This window comes from Carassius gibelio, chromosome B3 (genome assembly GCF_023724105.1).
Source record: "Carassius gibelio isolate Cgi1373 ecotype wild population from Czech Republic chromosome B3, carGib1.2-hapl.c, whole genome shotgun sequence".
Classification (NCBI taxonomy): domain Eukaryota; kingdom Metazoa; phylum Chordata; class Actinopteri; order Cypriniformes; family Cyprinidae; genus Carassius; species Carassius gibelio.
The window spans coordinates 42,668,007-42,692,488 of NC_068398.1; the positions used below are offsets into that span (position 1 = coordinate 42,668,007).

Sequence of the window (24,482 nt, forward strand, 5' to 3'; positions counted from 1 at the left end):
GCTGTCTGGAACACTTTATAAGTCTGATACTCTGGAGGAGTATCCATTCAGTGTCATCAGAAACCAGGTTTATCACTGACAATCTACTGTACTCTTCTTATTTCTGGAATATCACTGATCAGCTTTTGTTGTTCACAGCTCAGGTGTACAAGATGTCATTCCAATCTGTGTGATACTGTACCACAAACAGGAAAGCATCTGATCTTTTTATGTGGCTGCTCATTCTGGAAACAGTCCAAGCTTCTTGTGTCTGCTGTCACGTGTTTTCCAGTCTGCAGTCGCTGCTTGTGAAACTGAAACTAAGAGAGAAAGTGCAGATTGTTGTTTGCTCAGTCAATAGGAGGAGCTCCAATCAGAGACCAGGGACCGCCCCTAACTCACTCTCCACCAATCAGCACCCAGAGTCTGGAGCGGAGGGTGTGTCTAAGAGACACTGGTAGAATATCAGGAAGCTAGGACATAAACACAACACAGACTGAAGTTAGACTGGATTGAATTAAATCAGGTAAGAGCTGTTCCTTCATTCAGATCATTCTAGCACTTGTGCTGCTCTTATAACTGCAAACAATCAATGTTCAGTGTTTCACAGTCAGCAGAACATTCTTCATGTTTGATCCTGCAGTTGATCATGTGTGACCCTGTGTCTTTGAGATTGTGCTGCTGATTTCATTTAGCACTCAGTGTGTGTGTGTGTGTGTGTGTGTGTGTGTCTCTACAGTCTGACTTATCTTGATAGATGTTCTGGGGGCTGTTTCATAAAAGACCCTGAGAAAAGCGGGGATTAAAGTCCAAAACCTGTCTTGAAATAACCAAACAAATCACTCGGGACTAAAGTGATTTCATGAACGAGAGTTTGACTTCACACAATCAGGGTCAGGATAATTTGATGTGCATCTTATTCTTAGGCAGTCCTTAAAGTACACATGAAATCAAAATGACTATATTTACTTTGTTCGCCTAAATTGATCGTTTTGTGCTGAACAATTCATCCATGCGAGTCAATCCACACAAAAACATTTTTTGGCTTCATAATCTTTAATCAAAATCTGAAAATGCCCCTCCCCTCTGCATTGGAGGACCTTCACTGATGACGTAGGCTTGAGGAATTGGGCGTCTGCTTAATCTGTAACCACGCCCCTCCAACTGACAGCAGACAGGCTGCCTGTGTGTTTGCGAGCATTGACAGCGCGTGAAGGGAAAGATGGCGAGGAGGTGCATTTTTGGTTGTGGAACTCACGGAACACTTTTCCCTTAAAATTCCCTCGTTACGGTCCAGATGGATCGATTTTATTACATTTCGAGGAAGGAGGGATAACAGAGTGTTCACGGATGTGCTCGAAACACTTCACGCGCGAATACTCCAAAATCACGAAAGAACACGTAATGGGGTTCTTGAAATATCTGTCATTAACAGATAACGCTGTCCCGTCAGTGTACACCATTGGTACCTCACAAAGTTTGACGACGGTGAGTTGAAATGAACCATGTCTCATGCAAGTGAACACACCTACTTATCTAGATCCAATCAGGTGCTAGTTGGAAAATAAGCCACGCCCACTATTTTCCTCATTTATTATTCCGTTTCTCCCGGAAATACGTCACAACACTGGAGAAAAGCCGTTTGCAACTTCCGTTTCACGGGGACTTTAATATGGATCCTGGATTACATCGATCCACCATCACAAACAGAGAATACATCTGTGTCGTTTAATGCTTTCAGACCTTGTGTTTTCATCAGTGGTGTCAAAAGTATTGGCATTCATTACTCAAGTAGAAGTATAGATACTAGGGTTTAAAAAGACTTTTGTAGAAGTTGAAGTATCAACTCAAGCTTTTTACTCAAGTAAAAGTGTAAAAGTACTGGTTTAAAAAACTACTTAAAGTATAAAAGTAAAAGTAATGTAAGGAAAAAAAAATGCCATTAAGAACAAAAGCTTGGGCCGTGCCACAAGGGCCTATTGTGCACTACCCCACCTCCTCAAAAAAAAAATTTTCTAAAGGCCATAATGACTATAATGTTATATTAAAATGTTCATGTTGAAAAATTTGGGAGGCACTAGGCTACCTGTTTCAGCCACATATATGCCCATTGAAAATGAACTCATTTTAGTACAATGCAAATACATTAAAGAGCTAGAGATATGATGACTAGTTGCCAATAAGTATTGTTATGGTGCAAAAAGTCAAACTTCAGAGGCATGTCATCAATAACCTTGAATGGAATGTAAATGTACATCCAAGCTTAGCTGCAGGACTCTGTGAGGGCAATGGACAAGAACATTGGTGCAGGCTTAGTAACAATTACTCTTGTGTGGTTGACTATTTACAATAAACATTATAGTGCTGTCAAAATGAATGATTAATCTAAGTGATTATTCAAAAACTAAAAATGAAAAATAACTCATAATCCTGATACCTTCTTGATTGATAGCTTCTTGTATTCGGTACATACGTCTGCTATGTCCAGTGTTCGGAGGGTAACGAGTTACAGTATTGTTCAAAATAATAGCAGTACAATGTGACTAACCAGAATAATCAAGGTTTTTCGTATATTTTTTTATTGCTACGTGGCAAACAAGTTACCAGTAGGTTCAGTAGATTCTCAGAAAACAAATGAGACCCAGCATTCATGATATGCACGCTCTTAAGGCTGTGCAATTGGGCAATTAGTTGAATTAATTGAAAGGGGTGTGTTCAAAAAAATAGCAGTGTGGCATTCAATCACTGAGGTCATCAATTTTGTGAAGAAACAGGTGTGAATCAGGTGGCCCCTATTTAAGGATGAAGCCAACACTTGTTGAACATGCATTTGAAAGCTGAGGAAAATGGGTCGTTCAAGACATTGTTCAGAAGAACAGTGTACTTTGATTAAAAAGTTGATTAGAGAGGGGAAAACCTATAAAGAGGTGCAAAAAATGATAGGCTGTTCAGCTAAAATGATCTCCAATGCCTTAAAATGGAGAGCAAAACCAGAGAGACGTGGAAGAAAACGGAAGACAACCATCAAAATGGATAGAAGAATAACCAGAATGGCAAAGGCTCAGCCAATGATCACCTCCAGGATGATCAAAGACAGTCTGGAGTTACCTGTAAGTACTGTGACAGTTATAAGATGTCTGTGTGAAGCTAATCTATTTTCAAGAATCCCCCGCAAAGTCCCTCTGTTAAAAAAAAGTCATGTGCAGAAGAGGTTACAATTTGCCAAAGAACACATCAACTGGCCTAAAGAGAAATGGAGGAACATTTTGTGGACTGATGAGAGTAAAATTGTTCTTTTTGGGTCCAAGGGCCACAGGCAGTTTGTGAGACGACCCCCAAACTCTGAATTCAAGCCACAGTACACAGTGAAGACAGTGAAGCATGGAGGTGCAAGCACCATGATATGGGCATGTTTCTCCTACTATGGTGTTGGGCCTATTTATCGCATACCAGGGATCATGGATCAGTTTGCATATGTTAAAATACTTGAAGAGGTCATGTTGCCCTATGCTGAAGAGGACATGCCCTTGAAATGGTTGTTTCAACAAGACAATGACCCAAAACACACTAGTAAACGGGCAAAGTCTTGGTTCCAAACCAACAAAATTAATGTTATGGAGTGGCCAGCCCAATCTCCAGACCTTAATCCAATTGAGAACTTGTGGGGTGATATCAAAAATGCTGTTTCTGAAGCAAAACCAAGAAATGTGAATGAATTGTGGAATGTTGTTAAAGAATCATGGAGTGGAATAACAGATGAGAGGTGCCACAAGTTGGTTGACTCCATGCCACACAGATGTCAAGCAGTTTTAAAAAACTGTGGTCATACAACTAAATATTAGTTTAGTGATTCACAGGATTGCTAAATCCCAGAAAAAAACAAAATAGTTTTGAGTTTGTACAGTCAAAGGTAGACACTGCTATTTTTTTGAACACACCCCTTTCAACTAATTGCCCAATTGCACAGCCTTAAGAGCGTGCATATCATGAATGCTGGGTCTTGTTTGTTTTCTGACAATCTACTGAACCTACTGGTAACTTGTTTGCCACGTAGCAATAAAAAATATACTAAAAACCTTGATTATTCTGGTTAGTCACATTGTACTGCTATTATTTTGAACAATACTGTACAAAGTTGATATAGAGCTTCACAGTCCCACCCACAGCCCGAGAGAGCTCTGGTGCCGGAAGTAAATTTCCCATTTATTCCTCCCATTCACTTTCGGAAAAATCCGTATCTAAAGAGTTTTAGAGCATGTGTGAGGATAACCAGCTACGGCTGAACTCATAAGCATATAACATATCATTTCAAGTGAAAAAATTAAGACAAAATCCAAAAAAAGTCAAAGGTACAAGACTGTGTACATATTTTCATTTCGAGCGCAGGAACTACTCATCCCATAAACCACCGCGCCCCATTGAATTCGACTGAAGCCACAACTGCGAACGAGGCAACGAGCCTTTTGAGCAACATCCAAATCTGATGACGGCCGCTCGCGCGAACTTTTTCCTCCAGTGAATTGTATTTTATATAGTGAATTTGCAGTAATAGCAGTTCTTTCAGTATTAATCGTGTAAATAAATAGTGTTTTATATATGTATTGTGTATTGATTTTTATTTTATCATCGTGTATTTTATATTGTGTGCGTGTGTGAAAGTGGTTAACGATAACGTCAGCAATGGTGCAGTGCTTTGTATCTGACTGCAATCACTGCTCAGTTGTCAACACATGTCGTTGCCATTACACAAATGTTCAGTAAATGCACAAAAAGGTATGTCTAGGCTAAATATTGTTTTGACAGTGGCATTATAAAATGCTTGATATGACTCATTTCATATGGAGGCTACAGTAGCCTAGCTAAAGTGGACGATAATGCTAACTAAAGTTACCAACCTCCCTGCAAAACTCTCAATGGCAGCCAAGGAGATCATGATTGCACTGATAAGTGCAAAAACGCAATACAGGTTTTTATTTTATTTTATTTTTTTATTAATGATCTTCAGTCTTCACGGACCTTCGAGGGGTTTAACCAGACGGTTATACGAGCTCCACCAATCAGATGCATCACTGTGGGATTGTGGGATTGTTCAGGATTGTGGGTAATGAAGTACTTAGCCAAGACATAGCGAATAAAAGGCATTTAGATCAAAACAAGGTTAGTGCCCCCATGATCTTTTTACGTTTATATGAGCATATACTGTTGCTTAGTACAGCCGTAGCTGGTTTTAAGTCTACCATGTATGGTTACGTTTTAATGGCTTATACCCCAAATGTCAATGCAGAAATTGCATTGAATTTTTAGTTCCAGCACCAGCTGTGGGTGGGACTGTGATGCTCTATAGCCTAGATATCACAACATTGTCATTTGCGTCATTAATCGCAAACGATAATTTATTAAAACGTCTCACTACCCAACTACCTACAGTAGCTTAATTTGTGGAGGACGAAGAGAAAGCACCCATTTGGCAAATGAGCCAGTAGTGAGAGATAAATAATAACTTTTAAGTAGGGTCCAGTGCCTTTTCGATACTTTTAAAATGGTACTGGCGCCTCAACGTGCCTGAACTGATACTAAAAAAAAAAAAAAAAGAACTACAAAAAAAACTATGGATAACATTAAAGAACATTACAAATATTTAAAATAAATCCATAGCTTTCACCTTGGATGCTCTCATTTCCCAAGTTGTGCTTCCCTTAATCTAAGGCTAATAAATGTATTTCACAATCTGGGTCATTATTTAATACAAAAGTACACATAATGTTTCTACTGTATCTCTGTCACTCACTCTGATATTTAGTTAAGATGAGTGCTGTCTGTCACTGTCTTAAATCAGTTCTGTGAATGACTGTATGCTCATTCTTTATAAAGTAGCAACAATCTCGTTTTTAAAATACAGTACTGTGCAAAAGTCTTATGGAAAAGAAAGAATAGTGTTTTCACCCCAAAAAAGGGTTTTAAGCCAGTTATTTATATCTTTTGCTGCAATGTGTCAGTAGGACAGTAGTTTGCCATTAATTGTAATAATAATCTAGTGCGATTTTGAATGCACAAGCAGTTTGACGATGGCAAAATGAATGTTTGGAATTGTAAACTGATATTTTATACTGACAGTGACACTCTACAGCAAAATATATAAATAACTGGCCGAACACCATTCTTTTAAGTGAAAATACTGCCTAAGACTTTTGCACAGCAGTGTATGTACGTATGATTAAATGAAGTATATTTAAATAAGTGTAAGGAAACAGCTGTTTCATGATTAGCGGTGACAAGCGAAAACTTTACACTAGATGAGAAACCGACTGATCGTGACCTTTTGTAAACTGTATTTATGACAAAGAACTTCACAGATACAGATATTCTAACAATCTATCGGTAAACACACACCTTGTGTCCTCTGTCTCTGTTTGAGCTCGCGCTGCTCCACCGTGGTCGGCGGATTGAAGAGCGCGCTGAAACTGAAAGACGGGAGGAGACCGGACTGACGCCGGTTTCATTTGAAATTTAAGCGGACTGACTCTGAGGCGATCGGATACTACTGGTTCCAACCTACTTTTAAGAAATATATTTTTTGATAAACGAACCCAAAACTGTCTATGTAGTGTGATGTGACTTGTGTCATGTGCAGGTGTGATGGATCGCGTATGGACCAATAGGGTGTCGGAATGGTATATGTGTATACTTCTCATCCAACCACAATCAAATTCACTCCATCCTGATGGCGCGATTTATCTGGATAGGGTTTTTTTCTTTCTCTCTCTCTGAACGATAACAATCCGGTATGAAATAGCAGTAACGAAGCAATTTTTTTAAATGTAAGGAGTAGAAAGTACAGATACTTGCGTGAAAATGTAAGGAGTAGAAGTAAAAAGTCGGCTGAAAAATAATTACTCAAGTAAAGTATAGATACCCCAAATTTCTACTTAAGTACAGTAACGAAGTATTTGTACTTCGTTATTTGACACCTCTGGTTTTCATCAGTCTATAACTGACACGTCACAGGGGTATTTCTCATCTGACACATGTACATCTTAATTCTACATACAGTATAAGTGTGTTTTTATGATAGCAGTAACTGTGAATCACATGTAAGCTGGCCAGTACCACCCTAACTACTAGCTCAAATGAGTTCATGTGTATTCCTCTTATCATATAAGATATAGTCTGTTTTAATGGTTTAAAGAGCAATTTTACATCATAATGTTCTACTAATAACCATAAAGTCTAGCTGACATAAAATCAGAGAGAAAGGCTGCGTAGCACATGTAGCAGCATGATAAAATGGTTTAATATATCTTTAACCAAAGTCTTTAAATCTTGGGCTCAATACATTAAATACAGTCAGTTGTAGCCTATGTTTTTATTTGATTGTTTAAGGTGTATATTCTGTATGCTTGTATTTTTGTACTGATAACAGTATGTGAGAGAGTCAGTGGTGATATGGATGTGTTCCTGTTGCTCAGTGTTAGAGGAGCTCATCTGAACCTGATAGTTAGCCTGCTCCTGATTAGGTTAGTTTCCCAGCATAAGATGCCACACTCACTGAGCTTGAGCGACGGTCATTTTGATTTATGAAACCAATTCATGTGACAATGAGTCAGACTAACTGTAAAGCAGGATTACTGGAGTAATGGTTGAAGTGAATGTGTTTGTGTCTCCAGTGGCCATGGACAAACCAGTGTGCTTGATTGACACGGCGTCCGATGGGAAGCTGTGTGTCCAGCGGTCAGCGTTGCAGGTTCTGGAGCAGATCCAGCAGCCCGTGGTGGTGGTGGCCGTGGTGGGTCTCTACCGAACTGGGAAGTCCTACCTGATGAATCGACTGGCAGGGAAGCAAACAGGTCAGCAGCACTGATGTCATCCAAACACTCGTGTCCTCCAGATGAGTGCATGCAAGTCATTGTGGGGTTTCTGGTGTGTGGTTCTCAGGGTTTGCACTGGGCAGCACAATCGAGTCCAAGACGAAGGGCATCTGGATGTGGTGCGTGCCTCACCCCACTAAACCAGGAACCACTCTGGTGCTGCTGGACACCGAGGGACTCGGAGACGTGGACAAGGTGACAAACTAAAGTACTTCTGTCATATATTATCTATAGGTCTTTCTGTCTGATGGTTGGTCAGTTGTCCAGGCCTAGTGGCCTGCTTGTAGTGACCGACCCAATCCAAAGAGATATCACGGTGTACACCAATCTCACAATCACAGATTCAGTATCAGGAAATGTGTGTCTGTTATGGGCTGTTGTCTCATGTCTTCATGTCTGGTCTGTTTCAGGGCGACTCAAAGCATGACACCAGGATCTTCTCTTTGGCTGTCCTTCTGAGCAGCACTCTAGTCCTGAACAGCCGAGGAACTATTGACAACAGGGCTATAGAGGAACTGCAGTATCCTTCTGATCAACAACAAGTTTGTTTGATATGTGAGCTGGTCGAGTATTTAGGTTAATAGTTTAGTAATATGTAAATAAGAAAGACTCCATGTAAAGCTACCCCCAAATTATGGTTGTCTTTTGTAAATTGCCCATGAGCTGGGATTGCTCTGGTACAGCTGTTCTCAGTTTACAATATTGCAGTGAATGTTCAACAGTCCTTTGACTCCCACTGAACAGATATGTCACTGAGCTAACGGAGTACATCAAGATCAAGTCACCTGATGAAGTCGTAGATGACGGAGAGTTTGTCAAGTTCTTCCCTAGCTTCATCTGGGCTGTGAGGGACTTCACTCTACAGCTTAAAATCAATGAGAAAGATGCAACAGAGGACGAATACCTAGAGTTTGCTCTGAAGCTAAAACTAGGTAATATTTAACCCTGAAAGTTTTATTACCAGCTTTGTCAGAACATGTGCTTTGTCATTCTGTTAGCAAACAAATCCACTTCCAGTCAATGATTTTAGCTCTCTGTGTTTATCTCCAGTGATAGCCAAGATCATTGATCAATAACATGTTGACAAGCTAGCAGTTTCTTTGATGATACAGTTTTCACTGTGTATTTTGACTGAAGGACAGCTTTGTGTTTTTCTTTTGAAGGTAACTCGATGCAAGTGAACAATTACAACCTTCCAAGAGAGTGCATTCGCAAATACTTCCCATCTCGGAAATGTTTCACCTTCCCATTCCCAACCAATCCAGACAAAGTATCTTATCTGGAAACACTGGACCCAGGGGAGATTTCAGAACGATTCTTGGAGGTCACGAATCGTTTCTGCCAGTTTATCTTTGACCAGAGCCAAGTGAAAAATCTGAAAGATGGACACACGGTCACCGGCAGAGGTAACTCGTAGATTCATGTAGCAGTGGCTAACCAGATCAAACCATTTTTATAGCACCTATGGACCCTTTACACAAGACTGGGATGACGTGTTTAACCGTCATCATCATCGTAAATCCTCAAAGGTTTTTATATCTGTAAAAAAATATATCTACAAAAAAAAATATTTGTACATTTATAACACTGTTCTTTGTATTATAACACCTTTGCAGCAAATTACAAAAAAAACAGTTAATGCTAATGTGGGGGTGTATCTAATGACGTGTCTACGGGAGGGACGGAAAATTTGACATCACTCTCTCTCTTCTGACTGACGTTATCAGTCGCTCTCAATTTTTTTCCTTTTATTGAAAGTCATGAAAACATTATTATTGAGTTTTTCTTTTGCTATTTGAGCAAATGGGAATGCAAATTTATCATTATCATTATTCATTTATCATTATTCATCAAATTTTGGCTTTACTTTTTTAGGTATAGGTACAATAATTGAGCTTTTTCACAAATCAGGTACCCTAGATCTATAGAAGACTGAAAAAGTAATTGGAGAACTCCACTAAGCTGTTGAGCACAGTGTTCAACCACATATACCATCTGTGTCTGGGGCCAGCGGTGTAGCCTTCAACTGTTACAAAATGTCAGATATATTCAATTTAAAATTATTAGAAGAACTAATATTATCTTTAAAAAGTGCCATCTTGCTAACATTATCTATAAGAAGTACCATCTCATCACGTATAGCAGAAGTATTTACTTCAGCCATTTCTCTTAATTCCTTTTCAGCCAGCTTTAAGATTACCTTGCAAAAACACACCCTCAATCTTATTTTTATAATTATTTTTAGCTATTTTTACTGGCCTTTCATCTTCCCTGCTTATCTGTTTTTTCTCCTCATAAGCTCCTGAGTTAAATTGTCTCTTCTTCATATTCACCAAACCTGAAAACGTACTCGGTTACTAACGTAACCTCGGTTCCCTGAAATACGGGAACGAGTACTGCGTCGAAGACGCATATGGGAAAAAACCCTTTTTTCTCCTGAACTGAAGCCTTATTCAATCACGCAGTGAAACTGCACAGCCATTGGATCGTGCAGTGTTATTAAAACAAACCAATGGCTTGGCAGCGGTGCTGCACGAACCTATGGCAGTTAAGCCCGCCAAAGCCAGCCGAAATGGGTGGGGAATCTGGCTATATATTGGCCGCTTTGCCACAGGAATTCAGGTTACTTCGACGACTGAGTTGTGCAGCCTTTTTACCATGGCAAGGAACGCAGTACTCGTTCCCGTATTTCAGGGAACCGAGTTTACGTTAGTAACCGAGTACATTCCCTTTCAATACTTCACTCGTACTGCGTCGAAGACGCATTTGGGAACCCAGTTCAATCACGCCATGCTAAGAAGGGAGGACGACCAACGCAATCACACTTGATATGTTAAACCAAAATATGACAATAGCAACTAGGGGCAGAATAAGCTTAATGAGGTTACGTCTGGCTTAGCCTGATCATCCCGTGTTCGTATCGCCTCAGTACCCAAGGGACCGAGTGCATACGAGTAAAGTTTGAGCCTTGGGCAAGAATGGCCAAGAGCATGCAAATGAGGAACAAGAAGGTGACCTTCACACAGAAAGTACCCTAGCATGAAGTGCCGGGACGTCTAGATTGTAAAATCTAGCAAATGTGGACGGCGAGCTCCAGCCAGCCGCCTCACAAATTTCTGCGATAGTCACACCACTAGACCATGACCAAGACGAAGACACTGCTCTCATCAAATGGGCTCTTACTCCAATTGGGCTTTGCAGGCCCAGAGAAGAGTAGGCTGGCTGGATTGCATCAAAAATCCACCTTGAAAGTCTTTGCTTAGAGACCGGTAACCCTCTGGTGCGGTTTCAAAAGCATATGAAGAGCTGTTCTGATCGTCTTATTGGCGCAGAATGCTCTATGTAGACTTTTAGAGCCCTCACTGGGCAAAGTAGATTCAGCCCTGGATCCTCCTCTGTGTTTTGTAATGCAGAGAGGGTGACCACTTGTGCTCTAAAGGGTGTGGAGAGCACCTTTGGCACATAGCCATGCCTCGGTTTCAGGACGACCCTCGAGTCGTTAGGCCCGAATTCTAGGCAATCAGGGCTTATCGAAAGTGCTTTCAAATCGCCCACACGCTTAACAGACGCTAGTGCCAACAGCAGAGCGGTCTTTAGCGACAGGGCTTTAAGGCCTATGAACTGTAGCGGTTCAAAGGGGGCCCCCTTCAGGGCTCTCAGCACCGTGGGCAGGTCCCAAGAAGGGACGGTGGGTGGGCAAGGCGGATGAAGCCGTCTGGCACCTCTCATAAATCGGACGACTAAGTTGTTTCTTCCCACCGACTGTCCTGCAATAAGGACTTGTGACGCCGCTATAGTTGCTACATAGACCTTGAGCGTCCCTTCTCCAAGAGCTTTTGCAAAAATGACAGTATCACTTATACATCACAAGAGGTCGGGTTTTCACCATGGTCTGAGCACCATGTGGAGAACACAGACCATTTGGAGGCATAGAGGCGTCGTGTAGATGGAGCTCTAGCCTGTGAAATTGTGTCTAGCACACGCTCAGGGAGTCCCGCGGGCTCCTGTCGAGCGACCAAAGGTGCAGAGACCACTTCTCTGGGTGTGGATGCCAAATCGTCCCGTCTGCCTGAGAAAGGAGGTCCCGTCTCAGGGGAACGGGCCATGGGGCTACAGTCAGCATCTGCGACAGGTCGGCTAGCCAGTGCTGATTTTCCCAGAATGGGACTACAAGCAGAACCCTGCATCTCTGGTCCCTGACCCGCCTGATTACTTGGGGAATCAGAGGAACTGGAGGAAAAGCATAAAGAAGATGGTTGGGCCAGTCCTGGGACAACGCATCCTCGATCTTGGAAAAATATATTGGGCAATGAGAGTTGTCTTTTGAGGCAAAGAGGTCTATTTCCGCTCTGCCAAAGTGCAGAGCCCCTGCAATGACGAGACGGCATTTGAAACAACGCCGTTAGAAAGGCTCTTTTAGAGAAATTTCTGCTTTTGTTTCTCTCTCTCTCTCTCACCGGATGGCCGCAGGGAAGCAAAGAATCTGCAGTGGGGACTGGCAGTCGTGTTCCAGTGCGAGGCGTGTCAACGGCGAGCAGTTCAGCTGAGATCAGCGAAGCGGTGTGACGTCGTCGCTGAAGGAGAAATAATCTGAATTCCTGTGGCGAAGCGGGCAATATATAGCCAGATTCCCCGCCCATTTCGGCGGGCTTTGGCGGGCTTCGCTGCCATAGGTTCGTGCAGCACCGCTGCCAAGCCATTGGATTGTTTTAATAACACTGCACGATCCAATGGCTGTGCAGTTTCACTGCGTGATTCAATAAAGCTTCAGTTCAGTAGAAAAAAGGGGTTTTGCCCATATGCGTCTTCGACGCAGTACGAGTGAAGTATTGAAAGGGAACTCCTTCGTAACACAAGGTTTATTATTGGGATACAAAATTATATTTTTGGAATTATGACAGTATCAGCACAGAAAGTAATATATTTAGAAATGGTAAACACCTGTTCATTAAGATCACAACATGTGTTCAAAAACATATTCCAGTCTGTGCAATAGAAACAACCCTTTACAACTTCAATATTATGATCAGATGATCCAAAAGGTGGTAGTGACAGAGACATAACTGCTCCTAGATTCGGTCCATAACATCGATCTAAAAACTTAATCAGCACAGGCAGCACATGTAACCTATTCAGGGCTGTGCACAGAGGGGTGTCCCGGTGGCTAGAGCCATTCGCCCTTTACCTTAATCAGCTGCTAAAGGCCGTTCTACATTAAATGTGAATTCAAAGCTCCAGCAAGCCAGCAGGCAAATCATCATATAGAATATTTAGCACAGTCGTTTCCAACCTTTTTCAACTCATGGCCCACACAACCAAACAAATATGTTTGCGCAGCCCACTGCAAAACAATTAACTGACCCAGTTATTGTTGGGTTAATAACTTGACTTAAGCACTCAGAAGCTAGATTGTTAACTGTCTTTATTGAATGAACTGGCAATGGTCAGAAAATAACTGGTTGGCACCGCTCAGCAAAACTACTGTTGTTCTGTAGCATATGCAGCAAAAATATCTAAGATAAATTGGCAGTTTATTCTTAAACCAATCAACGAGCTCGAATACTGGAAGCATAGTTACAGTTTAATATTTATTTTGTTAATTATATGAAATTATTATGTTATGACTTATTAATATTATTCATGTATGTAAAAATGTATATTTCTTTTAATAGTAATTGGTGGCCCACCTGCAAAACCTACAGGTTGAAAACCACTGATTTAACAGTTTGACTAAACAGAGAGTTTGTTGACCATGAGTGTCTACAGGTGAAAAGCTATATCTGTAACGATGAGCCAGAGACGTTCGGATCCATATGCAGAACTTTTATTAAGAATGGTGCAACAGATGAGAGGGGCTAGTGTCCAAGTGATATGGTGACATCTGGTGGTTGATGGGTGGAATGTTCCTGAGTGGAGTGCCCTCTACTGAAGTTCATGGGCACTCCAGCTAATGATCGTGACAATATCTGATTATAATGTGATGAAAAGTATTTTCTGGTTCTCATCAGAGAAAGATTTGGTGCACTTGTACACTGTCCCTATAAAATAAACTACTAATAATATCTATATGATAAATTAAACTAGTAATATCACTTTAAATACCAGTTTATAATTCAGAGATTTAACTTAACTACAGTGCCTTATGGTGGGGTAAATTAAAATGCTCAATTTACCCCACAACATTTGGCTCACTTTTACCCGTAGCTGCCATTTTGGAAAAAAATAGCTACTGTAGCTTACCCGTTCAGGCTAATATTTAATTATTCTAAATGATTGACATGGTTTTATTTCTAAATCATCTATATGTATCATATATATTTTTAGACCTGGATAAATTTGCTTTGATGTAACAACCATTACATCTGTTATTACTTTAAGAAACCAAAAACTGTTTAAGTAATAGGTGCCTTCCACTCCTCCCGTGTGTTTCTCCTTATCACAATCTGGCAGAAATGATTGGTGGTTCCAAAATAAATGGTCACACGACAGGAAAAGTGTATAGTGGCCAAGAGGGGGGGGGGGGGGTCAACTTACCCCACTCTCCACTACTTCCATTGATGAGGCAAAAGCATGCTCAGAGAGTGAGGGAGAGCCCACTCTAATCAATACATCTACAATAAAGTCTGAAAATATTACAGAGCTGACTTCTCTTTTAATTGTATATTTGTAACAACTGTATTACTTGTATTAACAAGCACCCATCCTCTATTGCCCCTTTTTCTTGGGCCTCCACGTCTTTCCCAAGTAGTATCTTTATCTCTGTCCAGCCTAAAAGGTGTCCCTTGATCCATAAAGTGCTATTAGCAACTGAGTCATCCAACCAACTTTCAATGAATGCCATTATTATCACGCTGTCAGTCTCTGTTTTCCTGGGTGCCCCCTAGTGAGCTCACTTCTCCTTAGGCACTTCACCATAGGCACTTTAATTCCTCTAGTCTGGTCAATCCTTTGTCATTATTCTCCTTATATATAGCTGTCCTTCTCTGTTGTTTGTATGCAGTCCTTACCGTCTGTATACCTATGTTCTCGTCTCCCCCTTACATTCTCGTTCTTCCGAGTTCCCGTACCGTTTCATCCGGTTCCCTTTTTTTGTTTTGCTTTGTTTGTTACCTTGGACTGTTTGTTTTTGAATTACCCTTTTTGTTAATAAACATACCTGCATTTGGATCTACCCTGTCATTGTGTTTTCCCTAAACACACACCGTCACAGAAGAACTCCATCCACAAGGATCCAGCGGTATATCTGCTGCCATTTCCTCCCCAGCCAGCAAGCGGGAGAAAGGTGGCTTTGAGGGCTCTCGCCTAGTGGTGTTCCGGGGGACCAAGGGAGGTCGCTCCAGAGCAAACCGCCGGGAGGAGGTCCGGCAGCGATCTCCACTGTGGGCTCCCGTTGACCCAGGATTCGGTTGGGTGCCACCACTTCCCCAGTATGTCCTGAGAGGAGAAGGGAGACGCAAATCGGCCGAGCCAGCGCCGTGGTACCAGATGGCCGCCAGTCCTGTGCTGCTGCACAAAATGGCTGCCAACCCAGCGCCGCTGCGCGGCATGGCCGCCAACCCAGCACCACGAGGCAAGATGGCCGCCAGCACAGCGCCAAAGCAGAGTGCAAACCATTCCAGCGCCACAGCACAAGATGGCCACCAGCTCAGAGCCACAGCACAAGATGGCCGCCAGCCCAGCGCCACAGCACAAGATGGCCGACTCAACGCCTGAGTCTTCAGACAAGGTGCTACCAACTCGCCATCATGGAGGGCGGAGGAGGAGGAGACAGGCGTCTACCATTCCTCAAAGCCCGGAGAACGTTCTCGAGCGGGCCGCTGCCGTCCAGGAGGACGTTCCCGTGTGGGCTGCTGCTGTCCAGGAGGACGTTCCCAAGCGGGCAGCTGCCATCCGGGAGGACATTCCCGAGGCCGTTCCAGAGGACGAGGCGGTGCCCGAGGCCGTTCCCGACGTGGTGCCCGATGCCGCTCCCGATGCTGTTCCGGAGGCCGAGGCGGTGCCGATGCTGTTCCGGAGGCCGAGGCGGTGCCCGATGCTGTTCCGGAGGCCGAGGCGGTGCCCGATGCTGTTCCGGAGGCCGAGGCGGTGCCCGATGCTGTTCCGGAAGCCGAGGCGGTGCCCGATGCTGTTCCGGAGGCCGAGGCGGTGCCCGATGCTGTTCCGGAGGCCGAGGTGGTGCCCTATACCGAGGCGGTGCCCGATGCTGTTCCGGAGGCCGAGGCGGTGACCGATGCTGTTCCGGAGTCAAGTCAGATTCCTGTTGACCCTCCAGAGTCGAGTCAGATGGTCATGGACCCTCCAGAGTCAGGGTTAGTTACCATTGACCCTCCAGAGTCAGGGCTAGTTCCTGTTGACCTTCCAGAGTCAAGTCAGGTGCCAGTGAACTCTCCAGAGTCAATTCAGGTTCCAGTGAACTTTCCAGAGTCGAGTCAGGTTCCTGTGAACCCTCCAGAGTCAGGGCTAGTCACCGGTGGTCTTCAAGGACAGAGTCAAGTCACCGGTGGTCTTCGGGAGCGGTGTTGGGTCGGCACCGGTCTTCTGGAGTCTGGTGGAGGCGCCATGGGATTGTCAGAGGTTCGTTCTCCCGTTGGTCGGACCACACGGATGTGGGCACGGGAGGGCATCACGTGATGTCTTCCATGGACCCATGTTTTTGTGTTTTTGTTTTTCTGTTTATCTCCTTCTTTGGACCTGGCCCTCCGTCCCTCCCCTTTATCCTCTGCTGGTCCACCACCCTCCTGGACTCCTTGTTTTGTGTTACACCTCTCCTGCCTCTGCCTTTCCATTCCACCTGGTTGTTCCGTCTCTGTTTTTCCATTTTACCTGGTTGTCCTGTCTTTGTCTCTCCATTCCACCTGGTTGTTTGTCTCTCTCTGTCCATTGTATCTGGTTCTCCTGTCTCTGTTTTCTGACCCTCCGTCCCTCCACCTAGTCCGCCGCTCCACCTCCCTCCTACCTCCTTTTCTGTTGGGTTTTCCTGGGTGTTCCCTAGTGAGCTCACTCCTCCTTAGGCACTTCACCATAGGCACTTTAATTCCTCTAGTCTGGTCCTGTCTCCACAGTAATTGCACTCCAATTAAATCGCACAGGTGCTGTCAATCCTTTGTCATTATTCTCCTTATATATAGCTGTCCTTCTCTGTTGTTTGTATGCAGTCCTAACCGTCTGTATACCTATGTTCTCGTCTCCCCCTTACATTCTCGTTCTTCCGAGTTCCCGTACCGTTTCATCCGGTTCCTTCTTTTGTTTTGTTTTGTTTGTTACCTTGGACTGTTTGTTTTTGAATTACCCTTTTTGTTAATAAACATACCTGCATTTGGATCTACCCTCTCCTTTTCCCTAAACACACACACCGTCACAAGTATATGTATGTTTCTATATTTGTGCATAAAACTCACATTGGCTTGTTATTCATCCAGTTTATGTTGATTTGAGCTTACATTGCCTTTAAGTATTCCAGGCAATGGAGTTAATCTTTCTGCGTCAAACTCCCCCTTGGTTCCCGCGTTTCATCCTAACTCTTCTTTTTGGGCCTCGAGAATTTGCAGGAGGCTTAATTAATTCTTCAGGAATATTCCAAGCGTAATCGACAGGAACGGCATTAGAACGCAAGCCCGACAGGAACTCCCTGGTCATCACTGGCACGCTCCACCAAGACTCTGCCATGAACCAAAACTGAGATCGCATTATTTCCCCAGTTGATCAGCAGCAGCAAAAGCACAATCTTTCAGAATTATCATCTTCACTTTAAATACTTAAAAAAATCAATTTAACAAACTCATTGTACAAACATTGAAGCACACACGCAGCTCTGCCAGTCGCCACATGAGCAGCACCCAAGCGAATGGGATCTCCACTCTCTGTCCTATCTCAGCGGAATGGTATATGCCAGTGGTTCCCAACCTTTTTCAACTCGCGGCCCACACAACCAAACACATATGTTTGCGTGGCCCACTTCAAAAAAATTAACTGACCCCGCTATTGTTGGGTTAATAACTTAGTACTCAGAAGCTAGATTTTAAACTATATTTATTGAATAAACTAGGGCTGTGCGATATGGACAAAAAAAAAAAAACTATAGCAATTTTTTTGATCAATTTTGCAATTGTGCTTTTACAGTCATAAATGCATTCAGGATTAATTTGAAACATATTTCCAAAAGAAAACCAATCAGAGCTCTATCAAAAAGTTGTAACATCTCTAGAACAGACATAAGTCAAAATTATCACTATAGTGAAGATGTAAAAAAATTTATAGACGTATACAGGGACTTTTTTTTCTTTTTTGCCATGCATTGTTCATAGAGCTCATTAATTGTAGCGGTGCCTCAGGTGTTTGCAGTGTGTATACAGTATGTGTATGCGGTCAGCAGTGAGAGCGCATAAATATAACGCGAAAGCACATTAAAAAAATGCACGAGTGCGAATCTCTCTGTTCGCAGCAGATTTCCTTTGCTCTGTCACAAAACCGGTCGTGCTTGCTCAGATACACGCTGCTTTGTGAGGAGAGAGTGTGCACACTTAAAACGTGTCTCCTCTCACTTAAACTGCATCCTGTTCACTAACAAATTCACTCTATGCTCATGTGTTAGACATGAATTATTTTCGCACGTTTTTATTTCTAGCCTTTTACCGCAGTGAGAACGCTCTGATCCGTCAACATTGGCTCAGAAAAAAGGCGCATCACAGACAGTGTGTGAACCTGGAGTTAGGCATATGAGCACGCTCAAATCGTGATTTTAGGACGTTTTCTTTTAATCGCACAGCCCTAGAATGGACTGGAAATTAACAGAAAATAATTGGTGGCCCACCTGCAATACCACGGGCCGCGGACCACAGGTTGAAAACCACTGGTATATGCGCTGCTCCCAGCGAGCACAGGTTTTGTTGAGCCCATTCCAGGAAGTGCTATACCAGAGTGAAGAGACACTTTGAGGAGAGGCCTCCCTGGCAATTTATGTAGAACACCACAGACATGGTGTCCGATCGGATAAGCACATGGTGCACTTTTAGGATTGGCAGGAAGAACTGACTGGCTCAACAAACTGCTAGGATTTCTAAGCAGTTGATGTGAAAGCCTTTTTCTGTCATTGAACAGTGGCCAAAAGTTAGTATGTCCTCGCACAGCGCCCCCAACCTGAGTTGGAGGCATCTTTTGTGACAACTGTCCTTCTGCAAACCACACCTATGGTCACACCCTGTTCCTTCTAGCTGGAGTTTTTCCAGGGGGCCAGGGCTGTCACACAGGACTGATTCACCCTGATCTACAGGCGTCCATGATGTCGCGCATGGGATGGAACCTGTGGTGCCACTGTAGTGCTGGCAATGCTGCCGTCATGAGGCTCAGCATCCTTTGAAACGCTTTGAGAGGGTGAGTCGAACCAATCTTGATGGAGGTTGCCAGCCTCCGTATGGCCAGAGCCCATTCCGGCATTACTTCTGCTCTCATTTGGATTATCTCATGATATTCACTGGTTGAGTAACAAGCTTTTGGCAAAATTGACCCTGAGTCCCAGGCACTCCAGGTGGCTGAGGAGAAGGGTCCTGTGTGATATTAAATCTGCCTCTAAATGGGCCAGAACAAGCCAGTCATTGAGGTAGTAGAACCGCGTCCATGCACGGGGGCCATGGACAGCCCAAAGGGAAGGACTAAGCGACTCCTTCGAATGCGAATCTCAGGAAAATCCTGTGACGGGGGCTATCTGAATGTAAAAAAGTATTCATCCTTCAGGTCCAGAGAAAAGAACCAGTCTCTTTTCAAGCGCTCGACGAATCCTTCAACCACTGGCCCAAAGAGACCCTTGGGAGAGACTAGAGCAATGAGAAAGAGGATCTTATCTTCCTAGAGGATCCACCTCCTTGATCTGTTAACATCAGCTCGAGCTAAATATTCTATGAAATGGCGCTCGAGCACCATTGGGCTGGCCATCGATCGCCTCAGTGGTGGTCTTGGTGGCATGCAGGGCCAGGTCGGTTGCACTCCTCAGGTGCCTGAGGGTCACAGAATCCAGGCCAGATTAATCAGAGGATGCAAGGATCTTGGCCTGAAAAACCTGAAGGACGCCATTGAATGAAGCACTGAAGCCACCTGTCCAGCTGAAGTGTAGGCATGTCCAAGGAGAGCTGAAGTGGTCCTACACGGCTTGGAATGGTGAGCGGTCTTTTCTCTCCAGCTGATGGCTGTTGTGGGCGGACAGAGGTGCGCGGCTACTGACTACTCTAGAGGTGGTGGCTTATCGTACCTTTTTTCTTCGGCGCCATTGATGGAAGTGAGGGCAGATGAAGTAGCAGTACGGAGGCAGGCGGAGTAGCAAGTGCGCTATGATCTGGTGAGCTCATCATGGACCTCCAGTAAGAATGGAGAGGAATGCTGACAAGGGGCCTGGCGGTGCGCCGGCAGGAACCATTCATCCAGACGACTGTGGGATAGCTCCTCTGGCAGATACTACTCTAAATCCAGCTCTTCGACTGATTTGGAAAGGATACTGAGAAACTCAGCATCCATCCTGTCTTTGGTGGCACTCGTCCTCACTTCCCCCAAATGAGATTAGGTTGTTCACACCACATAATGCTTTATGGGATGTGTTGGCAGTTAAACATACTGCGAGGCTGGCTACTACATTCAATATTGATAGGAACCACAGTTCAAGTACCACAAGCTTTTCAACAAATACTTTATTGGTGTATTTGTGTCATCTGTCATTTACACGACCTCATTTCATCCCAAACCTCTGTCTTTTTGTGTTTAATATAGAAGAATTTAATTTGAGAACTGTCTGTAGTTTTTTTTTTACATATAAATGGATGTTATTAGTAACCAAAATGGTTTAACCCAAAACAAAAAAATACAAATATTAGTTGTTGTTTTTTTGTGAATTATGGTTTTAATGCTCTGGAATTAATGTTTTCCATCTTTGCATCTTTATTCATCAACAACTTAATGACATAAACCCTGTTTCAAAACTAAACTAATAGAATTGCATCCATTTATTTTTGACTTTACTTGTGTTTGAATCTTCTGCTTTCCTACAGTTCTGGGTCATCTTGTAAAAACCTATGTAGAAACCATTGCCAGTGGAGCTGTGCCATGTCTGGAGAATGCTGTGATCTCAATGGCACTGATTGAGAATGAGGCTGCTTTTCAGGAGGGGCTTGAGGTGTACCAGAGTGGAATGGAGAAGCTGAAGAAGTCCTTCCCTCTGGAACTGAATGAAATCACCTGTGAACACCAATGCTTCAGTCTCATGGCAACACAGACCTTCATGAAACGCTCCTTCAGGGACAGTGATGGGAAGTTCTTGACATCTTTAGAGGTAGGTGGGAGTGGACATGCCACATGACAAAAATAGATGGCTTTAAGTCACCTTATGGAAAATGACATGAACTAAGACTCCAATAACAACATGGGTAACAGTTAATTCAAATTTCTAAAAAATGGGCAACATTTGTTGCACAGATAAATGCACTTTGGTATTCTTGTAGAGAAATAGTCTGAGAGTCAGAAGGTTCCCAGTTCAAACCTGGTGTATTCTGGCTATGTGTCAAAGTGACCTTGAGCAAGACACTGAAAGTTCCCAATGGTTGGGATAGGATACGATGAATAATACCATTTTGCAAGTTGCTTTTGAAAAAAGCATTGGGTAAGTAACTAGATGGATAGAAATAAAGTGTACAGAAAACTCAAACGATGAGCGTTAAGAATCCTTCCTGTGTTGTGCTGTTTTAGGAAGCCATCAGTCAACAGTTTGACAGGTATCTCCAGGACAATGAGAAGGCCTCTGAGGCTAAATGTGAAGGTCTTCTATCAGTTCTCTCTGAAGCAATGACAGAGAGGATCAATCAAGGGTTTTATGCCACAGCTGGTGGGTACAATCTCTTCTGCCAAGACCTGGAGGACATTGTGAATCAGTACAATACACTGGCTTATCAAGAAGTCAAGGTGATAAATGTTACGTTAAAGCAATAGCACTAAGCATCTTCAGATATTAATATTTTTACCAACAGGTTTACTCTTTCTGTGTTTCTTCACAGATTGCAGAGGTGTTGGAGAAATTTCTACAGCAAAAGGTTGCAGTCACCACAGCCATTCTGCAGGCTGATGATAAACTAACCGAAAACGAAAGAAAGATTTGCGGTGAGAGCTTTGTGTTTTCAACAGTAAGCCCTGCACATAAGAATATGAGTAGAATCAACCCAGTAGCACAGTTAGCATTAAGGTAAATGACAGGATGGTGCCAGGGAATTCAGAGTAAGGGGATGGATGGATGAATGCTTGTTTTGAACACTTATCTTCTCAGTGTGTCAAACAAGAGGGATGATGCTGCTAGATTTGTCTCCTTCACTGAACTTACAGCATGTCTGTTTCTTGAACCACTGTGTTTTTGCTGACCAGAGGAGAGAGAGCGGGCAGTCCTTCTGGAACAAGAGATCAAGGCCCAGGAAGAGAAGCAGCGTCAGCTGGAGGAGAAGATGGTGACTGAAGAACAGAATAATGAAGAGAGGGTGAGACAGGTCATACAGAAGATGGAAGAGGAGATGTCCTTCCAACAGCAGGAGACACAGCGCGCCATGGACAGTAAGCTGAGGGAACAGGCTGCCCTGATGGAGAAGGGCTTTCAAGAGAAAGCCAACAAAATGGCCAGCGAGATCGAGCAGTTGAGGAGGAATAATAAAGAGGTAGAGGACAGGAAGTCCAGGGAGTTTGCACAGATGATAGAGGATCAGGAGCGAAGAAACGCACAGAACCTGGAAGTGATGAGGCAACAGCACAGACAGCAGATGGAGGCGATTAACAGCAGACCGAGACCTTCATCTGGAGGCTGTTCTATACAGTGAAACCTGCTTTAACACAGTAATCTCCCTGAATGCAATGTCCTTTTTGACTTTATAGTTAAAAAGCTTTTTGTTTGATGTCATAGCTGTTTCACCTTCTGCTGCATGGTAATGTGTGAGAGCTGATCATCCGTTTTTCTGAATGTAAAGCTGACATGGTTACCAACCTTATTCAAGGAGAACAGTGTTAGATATATAGACTAGCTACAAATCTGTATGTATAGAGATTAACATTGTAAAATAAACTACTGGACATGCACCAAGCAACACAGAGCTAAAATGTGTTTTAAAAAAGAACCAGAATAGCATTGCTTTACTGAATGGCCTTTAAATGGCAGGAGGCGTCATACAGATTACAACACAGGCAAAGTAACTCATTTCATCAACATAGCCTAGCTTTTACAGAAAATACTCACATGTAACACCCCTTTACAATCATTTTCACAATAAGGTGGGAATGATTCCTAAGGCACCTAGTGAACATCACATAATGTTTAATAGATCATTAATTAACATAAAATACTGACAAATGTTAATAAACTTACAATTGCGATCAAGTGCATATGATCATGCACATTATATACAAAGGATTTTAAATGATCTTATACACTGACAGCTTATTTATTAGTGTGCATTTGAATTTTTTGCAAATGTGATGAAACTGGTTGCTTGAACTGCTTAAAATATAATCGAACACACTTTTTTCATTTACAAATATTGTATAAAGGTCAGTACATTTAAGCACTTTTAGACACTTTTATCCATGTTGACATGATTAATCAACTCATAACCACAGTCTGTTGACACATTTGCATGCACACTTCTGCTACTTATATTTGCAAATAGTTTAATTATTTGCTCAGCTTTTTGCTGTTTCAACATTTAAACCGTTCATTATTTTGAGATGTTGATGAACATTTACTATGAATCATGTAGTATCAAGTATTCTTTATAGTGCTCAATTTTATGCTTTTTATCTCTGTTCCTTTTTGAATACTGTAAAGTTACAGTCGAAACATTACAGCGTATTTTGATAAATGAACAAGTATTTCCTTTCTCTCTTGGAAATTGTTCTTTGTTGATGTGTGATGAAAGGAATATTTTCTGTTTAAGGATATTGTCTTCTGTGGGTTTTCGCTGTTGTTTTGATGTAGTTGTTTTTAGTCAGTCTGAAACTTTCATGTTACTGTACTGAACTAAATAAAATCATTTTTGAGTAAGACATTTTCCAAGAATTTTAAGTACATTTGACATAACTTAAATGTAACAAGACCCTTATCTGACTCTAAAAAGGTAATAATGATTTGTCATAAACTATGTTATAGACCTTTAATTCGGATGGACTACCTGTTATTTTAATTGTATATCTAAAAGTCATTGTTGGTACATTTTACCAGTACTTACCATAACTTTCAAAACAAAAATTAAAACGGGGTCATTTTATATTGGGGTCAATGCGGTCATTGTTATATATATATATATATATATATATATATATATATATATATATATATATATATATATATATATATATATATATATATATATATATATATTTTTTTTTTTTTTTTTTCTTAAATTATTTCATATTTTTCGTAAGTAAAACGCAAGATTTGGTTTTCAAAAAAGCTTTTTTTCCAAAAGGTACATCTCGAAAAAAAGAGGGGTCATCATATAATCAGGGTCATCTTATATTGGGGTCAATAAGCTCATTGTTAATTCAATTGTACAAGATGTAAACTTTTGGCTTTTAAATTTTCCACTTTGCTGACTCAGATTCTGTGAAGTCATGACTTTTAGCTGTTTG

At 42.3% G+C, this 24,482-nt stretch overlaps 2 protein-coding genes across 4 annotated transcripts in view; both read left to right on the forward strand.

Moving 5' to 3' along the window:
• The first annotated feature begins 385 nt into the window (after window positions 1-385).
• On the forward strand, window positions 386-23,895 carry LOC127952708 (guanylate-binding protein 1). 3 transcript variants are annotated; one of them, XM_052551401.1, is made up of 10 exons: window positions 386-505; window positions 7,644-7,823; window positions 7,912-8,039; window positions 8,255-8,364; window positions 8,589-8,776; window positions 9,008-9,250; window positions 20,876-21,156; window positions 21,570-21,782; window positions 21,875-21,977; window positions 22,236-23,895. In XM_052551401.1, exons 2-10 carry the CDS (start codon window positions 7,649-7,651, stop codon window positions 22,676-22,678), a joined length of 1,884 nt encoding a protein of 627 aa, XP_052407361.1. In that variant the 5' UTR covers window positions 386-505; window positions 7,644-7,648; the 3' UTR covers window positions 22,679-23,895. The 3 variants fall into 3 exon arrangements, 2 of the variants coding, with proteins under 2 accessions (XP_052407361.1, XP_052407362.1); XM_052551402.1 differs by having other exon boundaries at window positions 438-505; window positions 7,623-7,823; XR_008153031.1 differs by lacking the exons at window positions 21,875-21,977; window positions 22,236-23,895 and adding an exon at window positions 21,326-21,483 and having other exon boundaries at window positions 21,570-21,689.
• The window catches only part of LOC127952707 (guanylate-binding protein 1), a 35,504-nt gene continuing 11,407 nt past the window's right edge, over window positions 386-24,482 (forward strand). Inside the window, exon 1 of the mRNA XM_052551399.1 lies at window positions 386-505. The gene's annotated coding sequence lies outside the window, so the exon portion shown is untranslated. The remainder of the gene's footprint in view (window positions 506-24,482) is intronic.